The 14,993-nt window shown below is 54.6% G+C and overlaps 1 protein-coding gene across 9 annotated transcripts in view; it reads right to left on the reverse strand.

Moving 5' to 3' along the window:
* The window catches only part of DGKD (diacylglycerol kinase delta), a 111,402-nt gene that overhangs the window by 7,559 nt on the left and 88,850 nt on the right, over positions 1-14,993 (reverse strand). For all 9 annotated transcript variants that reach the window (XM_039469795.2, XM_003936734.4, XM_074398841.1 and 6 more), the window contains 12 exons: positions 14,326-14,475; positions 13,422-13,550; positions 12,398-12,494; positions 9,604-9,714; positions 7,508-7,604; positions 7,183-7,290; positions 6,128-6,241; positions 4,620-4,754; positions 4,168-4,319; positions 2,661-2,772; positions 2,479-2,571; positions 507-626 (listed from right to left, as the gene is read on the reverse strand). In XM_039469795.2, coding sequence (XP_039325729.2) covers positions 507-626; positions 2,479-2,571; positions 2,661-2,772; positions 4,168-4,319; positions 4,620-4,754; positions 6,128-6,241; positions 7,183-7,290; positions 7,508-7,604; positions 9,604-9,714; positions 12,398-12,494; positions 13,422-13,550; positions 14,326-14,475 — 1,418 coding nt within the window. The remainder of the gene's footprint in view (positions 1-506; positions 627-2,478; positions 2,572-2,660; positions 2,773-4,167; positions 4,320-4,619; positions 4,755-6,127; positions 6,242-7,182; positions 7,291-7,507; positions 7,605-9,603; positions 9,715-12,397; positions 12,495-13,421; positions 13,551-14,325; positions 14,476-14,993) is intronic.

Consider the following 14,993-nt stretch of genomic DNA (forward strand, 5'->3'; position numbering starts at 1 on the left):
TTCCAGCACTCCCTGCAGAAGAATGTGACTATACCCCACGGTCTGCTATGCCCTGGGTCCTGGGTCCCTCCCAGACCTGCAATGAGCTGGAGTCTTCCTGTCCACACAGGAGGAGCGTGTGAGTGGGAAGTGGCATGTACCAACTGTGCCCTGTTCACAGCAAGAGCCCAAAAAGCTGCCATGTCTCCAGCGATGCATCCCTGCCCTCGGGGGCAGCTGTGGGGCTGGGCTTCTAGCTATGATCCAGGCAGCTGTGCAGCTGTTTCAGAGGACAACCTGTGCCTGGTCCTCAGGAGGCACTCTCAATCCCAGCCCCAAACTCCTTCCTGCCTGCTATCCCTCCTGCTTGAAGGGCATTTTCATAGAGAAGTCTGGGGAAAGACCCTCAGGGGCTGCCAGAGCGACCCCATCTTGATCCCAGAGCCACATGGGCCACATGGAACACAGGCATTGCAGGTGACTGCCAACAAGCCCAGGGGGCCAGCCAAACCCCATGACCCACATACCTCTTCGTCACCAGGCTCTGCGGGCTGGCAGAGCCAGGGGGTGTCCGCCAGCCTCCTGAGCTGCCGGTCCATCTCGGCAAGAGCACTCCCCAGCTGCTCCTTCTGAGGCGGATCCAGCTGCTGCTCCAGGCAGAGGGAGGGAGGGAGGATGGGGAAGGAGGGAAGAAGGGAGGGAGGGGTTGATAAGCAGGAGGGTCCCCCAGGCCTCAGCTCCTCTCAGGGAGCTCAGTTTCCAGAAACAAAGTCCCAGAGAACCCGAGAAAGAACCAAACCCAGAACATCACTTTCTAAGGAGCTCTGGTGAGAAAATAACACTGTCCATCTGTCAGTGATGAATTCACACGGCACAGGGTTGACACTTGGCCTGCCTATGTCCCTCTGTAAGCAAGGGAAACAGGACCATTCACCTGCGCCAAGCAGGGCAAGTACCGCAGGCAGAAAAGTCATGCCTTTCAGGAGGCAGCAGTGGGTGTGCAGTGAGGAGATGCCCAGGACGGGACGACGTGCGGGACGAGGAGAGGAGTGGGGCGAGGATATCTGTGGACTGAGCACGTGTGTGGAGTGAGACGTGTGTGGTGAGATGTGTGTCTGTGTGTGTGTGTGGTGAGGAGATGTGTGTGCGGGGTGTGTGTGTGTGTGTGTGTGGTGAGTTGTGTGTGTGTGTGGTGAGGAGATGTGTGTGGTGAGGAGTTTGTGTGTGGTGAGGAGTTTTTGTGTGGTGAGGAGTTGTGTGTGTGGTGAGCTGTGTGTGTGGTGAGGAGGTGTGTGGTGGAGTTGTGTGTGTGTGGTGAGGAGTTGTATGTGTGTGTGGTGAGGAGTTGTGTGTGTGTGTGGTGAGATGTGTGTGGTGGAGCTGTGTGTGTGTGGTGAGGAGTTGTGTGTGTGTGTGGTGAGGAGTTCGTGTGTGTGTGTGTGTGTGTGGTGAGATGTGTGTGGTGGAGTTGTGTGTGTGTGGTGAGGAGTTGTGTGTGTGTGGTGAGTTGTGTGTGTGTGTGTGTGGTGAGGAGTTGTGTGTGTGTGTGGTGAGATGTGTGTGGTGGAGTTGTGTGTGTGTGGTGAGATGTGTGTGATGGAGTTGTGTGTGTGTGGTGAGGAGATGTGTGTGTGTGGTGAGTTGTGTGTAGTGAGGAGATGTGTGTGTGTGGTGAGTTGTGTGTGTGTGTAGTGAGGAGATTTGTGTGTGTGGTGAGGAGTTTGTGTGTGGTGAGGAGTTTTTGTGTGGTGAGGAGTTGTGTGTGTGGTGAGCTATGTGGGTGGTGAGGAGGTGTGTGGTGGAGTTGTGTGTGTGTGGTGAGGAGTTTGTGTGTGTGTGGTGAGGAGGTGTGTGTGTGTGGTGAGGAGCTGTGCGTGTGTGTGATGAGGAGTTGTGTGTGTGTGTGTGGTGAGGAGATGTGTGTGGTGAGGAGTTATATGTGTGTGTGGTGAGGAGTTGTATGTGTGTGTGGTGGAGTTGTGTGTGTGTGTGTGGTGAGGAGCTGTGTGTCTGTGGTGAAGAGTCGAGGGCCAGGAGCCCAGCCCTGGCTGGTTCTCTGGCTGCCGCATCTTTAGCGTCCCCTCCTCCCCGTCCTTGAAAGCGGTAGGGACCACGCTGCCTGAGGCCGCTCCCTGCTCCAGCCTCTGTGGTTGATGAACAGCCCACGACTTGCAGGGCTGAAGGAGGAAGGTGCCTGAGCATGTGGCCGCTCTCAGGCAGGAGGCGGGTGCACTACAGTCTTCTACGGCCAAAATGCATCTTCCATCTGCGACAAGGGTGTTCCTGCTGCAGGCGGGTCTCACGCGCTCGAGAGGACTTGACTGAGGGGCTACCAGAAGGGGTGCGCCCCAGTTCAGGGCAGACCAGATGACCTCGGAGGCCCCTGCCTTAAGGCTGGGAACTCTGGACTGAAGCGTGCTGCCCTCTGCCCAGAAACCTGGCGACGGCAGTCGCTTCTCACGCCGCCCAAGCCCTGCTGTCCCCGGGGCACCGGCTTACCAGGGCCATCTTCCCAGCCAGCAGCAGCTCCGTCTCACTGCGTAGAGCTCTGAAGTTATTCACCATTTCCAGAACAAAGCTGCAGTTGAGCCCCTAGGAGAAATCAAGGCAAACGTTCACGGGGAGGCCCGAGGGCTGCAGACGCCGAGGAGAAGCCAGCACTGAAAGGCCGGAATCACTACCTCTGTGGTTCTGGGCTTGCCATACACACGGTCCATGGACTTGGAGCTGGCATTGACGGCATGGGCAAGTTCCTGCTCCATGTCTCGATGAGACTGGGCTATTTCTCGGATACTAGAGAGAAAGAGAAGCACAGGCAGATGTCAGGCCAAATGGAAGGGCGGCCTTTCACAACACATCTCCCGGAGGGCCGACGTGGAGGGCAGGCCCAGCAGGATGACAGGAATCATGGCTCAGCCCAGCGACCATTCAACCGCAAGCCTGGGCACAAGCCAACCAAGAGCAAATGGGAGGGCTCACACAAGAAATCCGATGTCAAAATCCAAGAATTTCCAGGGAAAGAAATGTACAAAATGAGGCTTACAACTTGCAAAATGGCCACAAGCGGCAGTGTGCACAGGCCTGCTGCAGAGACTGCTGCAGTAAGCCACGATCCCCAGGTGCTCACGGCCTTGCTGGAACCTGTAACTGGCCGGTCTATCCCTGAGGACAAAAGGACTCTTGTCTGAAGAGGACAATCCTGGTACAGTGATGGGCTCTGAGCCAGACCCCAGGCAGCAGCCCTTATGGGGAAGACGGTCACAGCACAAGTCACAACTGGTCTCAGAGAGGCTGACACACGGCTCAGGCAGGTGAGAGGGGGGATGGTGACTATAAAGTAGGGCAGGCAGAGGCTGTGGGGCCAACCTGTCCTGACCCTGCGGAAACAGACTGCTGCCAGCAGCTTTCCACAGTGCTGTGCAAGTTCACCTTCCAGGGAGGCCACTGGGGCCACCATGGACTTTGAGAGGACAGGGGAATGGCCTTCCAAGGGAGGCCACCAAGCCCACTGCACAGCAAGGAATAAGCTGAACTGAAGTCTTCCAGCCCCACCACTGATCTGGGTGAGGTGGGGGAGAGCCAAGGCTGGGGGCCGCAGCGGCACCAGCTCCCGGGGCAAAGAATGCAGGACCAGGAAGGACCACAGCCACTATGGAAGTGCGAGGAACGCCGGCAATGACTGGGACGGTGACCACCTGCTCAACGAGAGCCAGAGACTGGCAGAGATGATCCATCTGCATGCCAGGGCCAGAGGCAGGCTGCCTAGAAGAGCATACAGCATGCTGGACTCAGAACCCACGAGTGCCCCAGTCACAGCCAGGAGAAGAGGGAGCCCAAGGCAAACAAGAAAAGGACACCAGGGCACTAGCCATCATGTGGCAACAGGGAGGAGAATGCAGGCAGGAAGGCCCCGCACCACTGAAGAACATGGGTGCCAGCTGGAGGGGCTCACAGGTCAGCAGGCGGAGGCAGCCACACGGGGCAGGTGAGGAGTAGGGATGGCGGACAGTGCTGATCACCGGCCATGAGTGACACAGTGGCTCCCGGGGCATTTCTGGAAGGCGGGTGAAACGCCCCTAGTAGTTGTCTTGTTTTTTTTTAAGTAATGGCCCAGGTGCCCTAGAGGAGGAGCACAGCCCTGAGGACCCCGGGGATGCTCATGCACAATGCTGAGGGGTGGGAGCCCACCTGTGAATGAGGACCCCTGCTGCCTGCCCAAACTGGTCCATCTGGGTGGCCTCCTCCTCAGACAGCATCTCGGGGTGCAGGGAACAGGATGGAGGGCGGGGCAGCTCGCACTTCTGCTTGTCTTCCCAGGACTTCAGGGTGTTCTCAAATGCCTGCGGACCCGAGAGCCCAGATGACACCTGCTGCTCTGCATGCATGCGTCAACCTGCGACGGACGCTACTGGGATACCAACGCACTCACAGAGAGGAGAGGGACAGGTGGGGACTTCTTTCTTAACATTAGGGGTAGGAGATGGTCCTAGAAATTACTGCCCTATTAGCTTCATCTTGGTGTCTTAAAAAAAAATCCTAGAACAAAACATGGAAAGCTCCAGCTCTTCTTTTAACTGTGCACATGAGAGCCCACAGGTGAGCCCTGACCCCGCCCAGGCACCGCAGGCAGCTGCTCTTACCCTGTCTCTGGTCAGTGTCTGTGCCCGGTTCTTGTGAACAATCCGAATGTACCCTGGCGGCTGGACCCAGGCCTCTCCATCCACCTGCACAGGCACGCCCTCATCCCCAAGGATGGAGATCTTCACCGTGCGACACTGAACAGACATCACAGCCATTACTCGTGCTGAGCCAAAACCCCCAGAGGTTTTAAAGTGCTAGGCACCACCATGACCTTCCTACTCCACACCCGGTCCCTGCCTTGCAGGACACCCCACCTCCACCTCTGGAATGACGCTACACCTGCAACTGGCCTTCTGCTGTAGCGTCGCTGAGCCACGGGTCTGTTCTCCCACTGTCCCGCCCCATCCTGCCTCGTCCCCTCATCCACCAAGCAGTCAGTGCAGGAGACCCTGGTGCTGACATAAAGGCGTCAGAACCCAGGGGCGGGGGTGTCGTAGTTCCCAGCAGCAGCTGGGCCCCTGCCACGTGGAAACACCCCCAGAAAAGAGCAGATGGATGCATCTCCACACAGTGGATGGCAATGCCCTGTTCCTCCTTTTCAACAACTAACATTGCCAGAGTGAAAACTGTGAACTTCAAGCAGCCTACAGCCAGGGGTGGACAGAGTACAGGAAGAGACCAGACAGTCGCAGGCTGGGGTTCAGCCAGTGGGTATCATCAACACCCTCTGCCACCCCAGTGCCTGTGCCTGGGCACAGAGTCCCACCCCATCCTCACAGACTGCCTCCAGTCCATCACTGCTATCAGAAATAAGCCATGGGGGTCCCCCAGCCTCTCCCCACTGGGCCTCAGAACCGTGATTAAAAGCCCCAGTTGGAATTCCCTCCTCACCCCATGCTAGAGCCATAGGCTCCATCCCTGCCTCCAGCTGCGGCTTTGACAGTTGCAGACATGGGCAGAGTTCAGCCTGGGTCTGCTCTATCTCATCCCACCTGAGAGGGGACAGGCAAGGCGGGGGCTCAAGCGGGATACATGTTTTGAAAGAGTTAGCTTGGCCAGGTGAGGTGAAGCGGCTCACGCCTGTAATACCAGCACTTTGGGAGGCCAAGCTGGGTGGAACATTTGAGGTCAGGAGTTTGAGACCAGCCTGACTAACATGGGGAAACTCCATTTCTACTGAACATAAAAAAAAATTTGCTGGGCATGGTGGCGGGTGCCTGTAGTCCCAGCTACTCAGGAGGCTGAAGCAAGAGAATCACTTGAGCTAGGGAGATGGAGGTTGCAGTGAGCCAAGATGGCGCCACTGCACCAGCCTAGGAAACAGAGCGAGACTCTGTCTTAAAAAAAAAAAAATTAGGAACCGTTATCTTGAGAATTTAACTGTCAAGCACAGCATGAGGAAAGGGCTCTGGCCCACAAGCAGGGCTACAAGCTGTCCCAAACAGGACATGAGGCAGCCACATGGTCCTGGAAAGCACCCACCCTCCCAGGCTCCATGCGCTGCCCGGGAATTTAGCACACCTCCAGCTGGGGACTCGGCCAGACCTCCCAGGACCATGGCCACTACCTGGGCGATCCGGTGATGCTGCAGCCTGATGACTCGAGAGACAGCCATCTGCATGCTGCCGAACACGGCAACCACCTCCAGAATCTTGTCATCGAATGACGGAGCTGCAAAAGTCTGCAAGGGCCAAGTTAGAGCTGACCACTGCCCCACACAGCTCCGCACACAGGCTGCCCCTCCCCTGGCTCCCTCCCTCTTGGGGCCAACCCCTCCCTTAGACTGCTGACAGGAAGAACTGCACTCCTGTGGGGCTTCACGTTGCAGACCCTGAAACCAGCTGCCTGGGACCAAATCCCAGCTCTGACCTCAGCAAAGTTACTAAATCTCTCTCTCCCCCATTTCCTCATGTGTAAAATGGGGAAACTAACACCAGCTCCTCCAGGGGCATCAGAAGGGCTGAGTGAGCTAACAATGCAGAGTGCCAGGACTGGAGCAGCACACGTGTGCAGGGAGCGCTGAATACTTCTATTCGATATTATGTACAAAGAAAGCCATTCCCTGTTTTAAACCTATCAACACCTTCCCACAGTTCTTAACACAAATTCCAAACTTCTTCCCCTCGCTCACACGGCCTGACCTGACCCAGACCCTGCAGACCTCTCCTGTCTCTCCACGGCCCCACTGCCCACTGGAGTCAGGGCACATCTCCCATCCTCCACGCGCCCGCCCTGTCTTGCCTCTGAGCCTTCATCTATGCGATTCTCTCTGCCTGGAACAGCCTCGCCCTCTCCCCGCCCACCTAACTCGGCCAACTCCAAGTCATCCTTCAGGTCTTGGCTTGTCAGACGCCTTCCCTGACCTCCCTCCCCCATCACGCCCTCTGACCACATCTGCTGACCACAGACACTCACTGACCACCCTCACTGACACCTCTGCTCTGTTCAGCCCGCTAGATGATGAGCTGGGTGGGGACCCTGTCTATCTTATTCTCCACGGCAGCCCCAGTGCCGGCACAAGGGAAGGGCTGGCTCCACCCCAGCCACAGAAACACCTCACTCTCCTCAGACAGCTCCTCCCCGCTGAGCTCAGGCCCACCCACCCCACACCCCCATACATACGTCATCCTCCTTGGTGCCACCCCAGAAGTTGGTTCCTCCAGCATAGCTGGGGATGTTAAGGACAGCAATTCCCTGAAGACTGGGGAGGGGGATGGGTCGCCCGTCACACTGCACAGCAGAGAGGCAGAACAAAAGAAAAGAGAAAGGCATGTGTCGGCCGCTCCTCCTTCACCAGCTTCCCACTGCCAGGGGCTCAGGAGCACAGCCACGGCCAGGGCATCCTCAAGCGAGTCCCCATGCGTAGAAGAGAGGGCCAAGAGAATCGAAAGGCAGTCCTCTGATGGACGGAGGCCGGCCTGCAAGTGACAGGGACCTTTCCACTCACCTCCAGCAAGACCTTTTGCTCCAGGTTCTTGTAGGTTCTGTGCAGCAGCTCTTTGGTTCCAAGAACTCCATACCACATCATGTTCTTGGTTCGGCTCCTAGAAACAGAAGCAAAGACTTGCCATGGGTCTGGGCCTTCTCTGTACACTTAACCAGAGTCATTTCTGTGAAAGCTAGGCATGGCATCTGACCCACAAATCTGCCAAATTCAGCAACTATTTACAGTGGAACGTCTGAGGACACATTTTTGTTTTTGCAGATACAAATAAAGAGGTATGTTTGCCAATAAGAAATTTGGCTAAATAGTAACATTTTGCCAAGAAAGTAATCCAACCCTGAAAGGTAAAGTTAAAACATTATAGAATCCTCTAAAACTACACATCCTGATTTTTTTCTAGCTAAAAAATTATGCTTACCATAGAAAATTTTGAAAATATAGAAAAGCACCAAGAAGACACTCCTCATAACCCGCTATGCATCATCCAGTACTGTGCATGCCCTCCACACGTACTGATGGCAAACGCCAGGTGCCACCGTGTACTTCCGCAGTCTTCCCTGGGCATTAATTTCCAGTTGCGTTAACTTGTTCACGGTTTCACAACCTACTTGGTCCACTTGCCCCTACGCCGGCAACACTTCCCTCGGTTGCCACGCTCTCTGCAGACATGGCTATCCTTAGCTAGGCACGACTCTACCGCAGCTCCTCAGCCCAATCCCTTCACTGCACCCCTCCGCCCACGCCTGAGCTCTGTAAATGACACACGAGGAGCCCCTTCGTACCCACTTCAACCAACGTTTCCAATGACTTCTACAGAGAAGTTTCCAATGACATTTGTAGAAATGGAGTTTTTCTCAGGAGAACTTTTCAAAGCTCTCAATACAAACTCAAGGGAGGTTTAAGCAGGGTTCCAAGGCTCTAGAAATGTATTATGCATGCCCTTGTTCCTCAGCTTATTTTATCCTGCTGAAGTATGCGTATTTTCATACTTTTCCCAGTGATTTTTGGACTAATAGGGATTTTTTAATGATCTGACTTCACCATCCTGTGCCGTACGGGGATACGTCCCTGGCACCACCGGGCCATTATCCTGCATGGAAGAGCCTCAGAGTTCAACTGGTTTTTGAGTTCTGATGCTTTTGTTTTCCTAGAAATTTCCAACTGCATATAACATGAGCAACAACGAAAGCAGGCCCCTCAGATGTCGACACAGCTCCCCTCAAGGGGCAGTGACACCATGAGGAGGGTGTGGCTTGGTTCATTCAAGTCGATCCCGATTCAGCGGACGAAGACTCCAGCAAGGGTCTCCCAGCTTCTGAGTAACAAAGACTGCCAACCCCCACACCCATTTCTCCCCCTCCCTAGTTCTAATCACATCAAAGCCAAACAGTCTCTCAGATTATTACTATGGGGTAGGGTGGGAGACATTTCTCCCTCACGTCTCGTGTTTCACAGACAAGAGGGAATTCTACTTCAGCCCAGCAAGAAAAGCTTGAGAAGAGGGACCCTTCTCATTCTTCTCTGTCCTCTCTTCAGGCCAGGAGGGAGCATCTGGTAATTTTAGGGGAAAAAAACTGAGCATCCCCAGAGATGGCCCTTGGGGCTCGCACGATACCAGAATCAAGGACCTTGTGGGCAAGCTCAGGTGTGGTGGGGGAGGGCCAGCTGGGGTGTCGATGAACTCACAGACCCACCCACAAACAATGCTGGGCACTCACACTGCAGGTGCAACAGCTTCCTGGCACACTCTACGTCACCTGCTGCTTTTCTGTAGCATCCAGATTTAGGGCTCTCATTGAGAGATGCAGCCATCACAATGACCACCATTACTGGTTTTCTGATGTCAAATTTCCCTTGACCTGGCCAGCCTGAGAAGTGGACCCCTCCCTCCTCCAGGTTGGCTCCCTGGACTGTTATATGCTTCCCTTCCACCTCTGAAAGCACCTCCGCTTCTAACGAGGAGATCCGGGCTCCATTTCTACCCTCCGCCTTAGCATTCTGCATGTTCTTTAACCTGCTGACTCCAGAAATCTGCTACTGCCTGGAGGCAGAAGCCACAAAGACACAACCGACAGACGTGCTTCCAGCCTGCTACCCACCTGCATTTCTCCGGGTGCTCGTCTCGCTTGTTGTTGAAGTCCAGGGATATCTTTGCATCCAGGCCGATGCCAAAATAGTTGTTCATGACACACTTCTCTGTATAGTACTCTCTGCCAAAGGGAGTTTTAAGTCAATTACCACAGTCCTGCTTACTGGTCTTATTTCAGACTCCCAACCTCTCCAAATTTCTCTTCCTTAGGGCAAATATGATACCTTTTTCTTTTTTTTCTAATGAGAGGTTTATTAAGATATAATTCATATACCAGATAAATCTACCAATTTAAAATACACAATTTGATTATGTTTAGCATATTCACAGAGTCATTTAACCATCACTAGATAATCAATTTTAGAGCATTTCAACCTGAGGTGGAAGCCTGTGCCCCTGCCACCAGCAGCTACCACCCTCCCCATCCCTGGCAGCCACTCGTCTACTTTCCACCTCCACGGAGGTGTCTCTTCTGGGCAGTTCACAGAAATGGGCTCTGCAGTCGTGGGCTCTGTGTCTGGCTCCTTTCTCTTCCTCAGGATGATGTTTCCAAAGTTCATCCATGTTGTGACATATGTCAGTACTTCATTTTTGTTACCAAATAATACTCCATCGCATGGCTAACCCACATGTATTGACCTGTTCATCTGCAGCTGGACATAGGGATGTTCATGTTTTGGTTATCATTTAGGAACATTTGTATACGGCTTCTAGTGTGGACACGTTTTCAGTTCAATCCTGCACGGCCTGGCAGTTCCGCATTTGCTGGTCACGTGTCAGCTCTAGGCTGAACCACGGGCGGAGCCTGCCGGACGTTCCTCACAGCAGCTGCCCTTCTGAAACTCCACCAGCAGCACCAAACCTGAAGTATGTTTGTGGCACAGAAACTCACACATTTCAACTCCAGATCTCAAAACATTTCTTGAACATCCCTAATCACAACCAAAGCAGTCACCAAATTAAAAAGAAAAACGACTTGAAAACATCCATCCCAGCCCCAAGGGAACAAGGCTTCTCTTTCCTCGTGTGCCACAGACAAGAAGGGGCTCATCTCATTCAAGTTTCTTATCCTCCTCCAGCTGGAAGTCCTGCCCCTGCAGCTCCCCCAGCTGCTAGAAAAGCCCTGCCTGGCCTTCACCCTCCCCAGCCCCAGGGTCATGCTGGGGTTCCCTCCCCCAGGGCAGGTGGGTGAAGGAAGCCCATGTTTCTCCACCCAGAGCCTGCAGCCAGGAGAAGAGAATGTTCTGGAAGTTCCCAAAGAGACTCAATAGGTGGATGGGCTTGGGAACATTGCTCGGGCCAGAATTCTGACACACTTTAGCTTACTGAGCCAGTGCCACTGGATTTGAGAACCACTAGCCCATGTCAGTTTATTTATGCTCCATCTAATTCAAATGCTCGACAGCTGAGCCACAGCAAAGCTCTGGGACAAAACTGTTCACCAGGCGGAAGACCACGTGCCTGGCCAGCATTTATAGGTCCTGGGAAAAGAGGGAGATCCAACTGAGAGAAACAGGGCACAGAGATGAGGGAAGGCGGCTGAGAGACTGGGCTCGGGGGCCTGGAGCAGGATGGGCAGCAGTGGCTGGGGCAGCGGGAGACGACGGGCTGCAGAGGCCTGCTCAGGCCCATCTGCAATGGGGCCCACGCAATATGGCCCCACACATACCACGACAGAAAGGCAGCTTTGTCTCCCCAGGTGAAGAGATGAGACCACCCAGCTTAGCAACAGAAGTGAAGTCCCATAATCTCAGATGAAGCAGACAAAGGAGATACCTAGTTAAAGGGCCCTAGGGGCAGTGCTCACTAAAAGACTGCAGCTCTGGCATCCCGGAGGAAGAGAGCCTCAGGAAGGCTGAGGACTTGAGCCCCAGGCAGGCCCAGAGGAGAAGCAGACCAGGCTAGGAACAGGGACACTCATGTGTCGCACCAGGCCAGCACCTGGAGTTTAGGGGTCCACTTTCCCAAACTCAGAGCCTCTGTGAACCACACACTTCTTGCTGCCACTGTCTCTGACCACACCAGAAAAATGGCTTGCCACATTTAACCAACTGCCACCAGCCACCCAGAACCTGCAATCAGCCAGCAGAAAGATGACCCCAGAAAAACAGGTTTTCAAAACACCGCTTATCTCCACAATGATCCCTAACGCCTAGGAAGACTCATTTATGCCGCTGTAGCAATGTCCTCACTGCCTTACAGGCCGGCAGAGGAAGAAGGCCTCGTCGCCAAAGGAGTACCAGTGTCGGCATGCGGGCACACGGCAGTCCTTACAAGCCTCAGCGCAAGCCCCTGTCTCCCTAGGGTGCTCCAAGGCACGAGGCGGGGCATACAGAGGACCCTCCAGCCTGGAGTCTACGGTTCTGCGTCACCAACAAGGAGAGCAGGCATTAGAGGAAAGCAGGGTAAGGGATGGCAAGAGGAAGACGGCGAGCTGTAAGCGGAGGTCCGCGAGGTCCGGCCAAGGTCATGGGAGAGTGACCACGAAGAGCAGCAGCTCCCAGCGGGAGCAGCCGAGCCTGGGAAAAGCCTCGGAAGAGCATGCAGGTTCAAGGTATGCAGAGCAAATGCCATGGGACCTGGAAAGGAGCTGGGAGGCGTGCGCTTTGCCCGGCAGCAGACGTGCGGTAGTGGGTTCCAGCTCCACTCCTGAAGCGGAATCTCCACAGTTTCTCAGCCTTCCTCATCAGCTAACACCAGATAGGCAACTGCTCACCTATTTCTCTAGTTAATTCTGAGACATGTTTTCTATGCACTAGCATCCATGTAACAATACGCCCACTTGGTTTATCCCTCATACTCACAGGGTTTCTGGTTCGGAGTTAAAGGGATCAGCATTAATTAACAGGCGACTGATGACTGAGCCACCAGGTAAGGAACCAGATATTCCAGCCCGGACATCTGTAAAGGAGATACAAGAAAGAGGTGGTGCCAGTCAGGAGCTACAGACTAAGAGAAACTCGTGTCTCTGAAGCTGGTGGACTGGCATTCTGCAGAACATTCTTCTAATTAAATGTCTCTAAAATTATGTATAACCATGTCCAAATTTGGCAAGTCTTAAGTCAAAAATCACTGGAACAAAAAAAACCATATTGGCTGGCAGAAACACCTACGAAATACCTTTAAAAATGGCTTATAAAGCCAGATGTGGTGGTATGTGCCTGTGGTCCCAGCTATTTGGGAGGCTGATGGGGGAGGATCACTTGAGCCCAGGAGGTTAAGGCTGCAGTGTGCCATGACCACACCATTGCACTCCAGGCTGGGCAATAGAGACCCTCTTAAAAAAAACGAAAAAGGCTTATAAAGTGAGTTTTCATGCACTCATTCAAGGTAAGCCACTCCAACAAAAATGATCCTTGAGAGTTGAGGCTTATGGCTTTATGGCTTTATAAGGTTGCCTTTATAAGAAATGATCATCAAGGAACGCTCCAGGCAGCCAGGACCTCACCCTCCCTGCGCCTCCTATGACCACACTAGAAGCAGGGGACCATCCCTCGGGTTCCGTCATCAGGCCGGCCACATCCTTTCCACTCAGATTACTCCTTTGTTCTTCAAAACCCGACTCAAGCATCACCTTCTCAATGATGTCTTCCTGGGCTCCTTGGGTGGCTATTTGGGTACTACCTGGCTTTTGTTTAGGAAAAAAAAAAGCACCTTTCATACAGTCGTGTAAATGCTTAAATTCCACCTAGCTTTCTCAGGACCTGTAAACTCTCCAAGGGCAGCGACCCCAACTCTTTCAGTTAGACGGGCCCAGCGCCCAGCACAGTAACAGGCCCAGCGTTGCACTAAGGCCCTCACTGGTCCCTCCTGCTGGCCACCACTCACTTGGGTACAGGATCTTGGTGTTGAGCGCGGGCAGGCTGTCCCGGCTTCCCGGATGGGGTGGAAGGGAAGCTGAACTGCCCAGGGGCAGACTTCCTTTGCTGATCAGCTTCTCACACGGGGACTTCAACACTGTTAAGAACAGAGCAGAAAACCTCAGAGCTGTCTGAAATAGAGACTGCTGAAATACTAGGGGGTCCTGAGTGACAGAAGCAGGTGGGAGGGCTGAGGAGGGAGGGCTGCAAACCACAGGCAGCTGCGTGAAGTGTGTGGGACAAAGAAGGGGACGGAGGACTGAGTGGGTGCACAGGATGCTCAGGGGGCTTGGGCTCATGAAGAAGGTGACACAGGCCACAGATGGCAGCACTGGAGGGAGGGGTGACGCCAGTCAGGGCTATGGGAGGCAGAGCACACACACAGCAGAGCTCTGGGTCAGTGGCCGTGGGTCAGTTCTGACCACGGGACTCCCAGCAGCCCGCCAGGCTTAGGGGGCACCTTCCACCAGGTCCTGTGCTGCGGGTTGCTCCAGGAGGGGCAAGGACAAAGAAGGCCCACCCTCACCCACCCACCTTCCCCCTGCCAGACACAGCCCCTTCCCAGCAGTTCTGGGGCCCAGTGTGGTTCTGAGAAAGCCAAGCAAGATGCCAAGTGCTCCTCAGGAAAGGGGTTCTTGCCCTGACAAAGGGGGTCTCGTGGATTCTACTGGCGTCCACCAAGGCAGACCGCACACACCTCAAGGGCACACACAGGAGATCCACAGAAACAGGCCTTGGGCTGTGAATTTTTATGTAACCAAGTGGCCAAAGCAGCTATGAGAAAGCGCCCTCCACCTCCCCTGGCAAGCCCATTATGTTTCACCAAAACCAAGCACACCGTAGTACGCAGGGGGAGGCGGAGCCACGGGTACCTTTGCGCTGGCTCCTCCCCCTGGGGACCCCGAAGCTCTCGCTGTGGGACAGTGGTGGGCACACTCGGTGGTCCATCTTCTCCTCCGACTCAGAGAGGCCCAGGACGAAGCCCTCCTGCTCCTGGGTCTGGGCATTCTGCTCATCAACAGCTGTGCAAGGAGAGTGTGTGCAGCAGAGCAAGTGGGTGTAAAGCCCACAGCGCTGTCAGGCTAGGTGGAGGTCACCTAGGGCCTGATCTTCCTCAAACATCCTCTGGCTAAAGGTTGAGACCCCGAACCCCCACTCCACCCACCTTCCCCTGGTCCTGGCACCAGGGCAGGGCATCCCTGCTAACAGGCTGGGAGGACCGGAACCCTCGGAAGGCAAGGGATGCAGAGGAGCCTGACACAGGCTGGAGGGCAGCAGGTGGGAGCAGGGGCCACATGGACACACAGGTGTGCAGGTGTGAGGCCAGGGCCTCAGGGCTCTCACAGCAGTAACACACTCACAGTGAAGTCAGTGAGGGCCAGGAAAGACGTCAAGGGGAAGCAGCATGAAGGCGTCTGATGGTGTGAGAGGAGGGGTAGAGGGAGGGCAAGCGAACTGGCTGGGGGCCTGGCGCCTGGGCACGGGTGGAGAGGGCACGGTGGAGGTTTTCTCAACATGCACCCTTTTGTCATCACCATGT

Source organism: Saimiri boliviensis, chromosome 5 (assembly GCF_048565385.1).
Source record: "Saimiri boliviensis isolate mSaiBol1 chromosome 5, mSaiBol1.pri, whole genome shotgun sequence".
NCBI lineage: Eukaryota > Metazoa > Chordata > Mammalia > Primates > Cebidae > Saimiri > Saimiri boliviensis.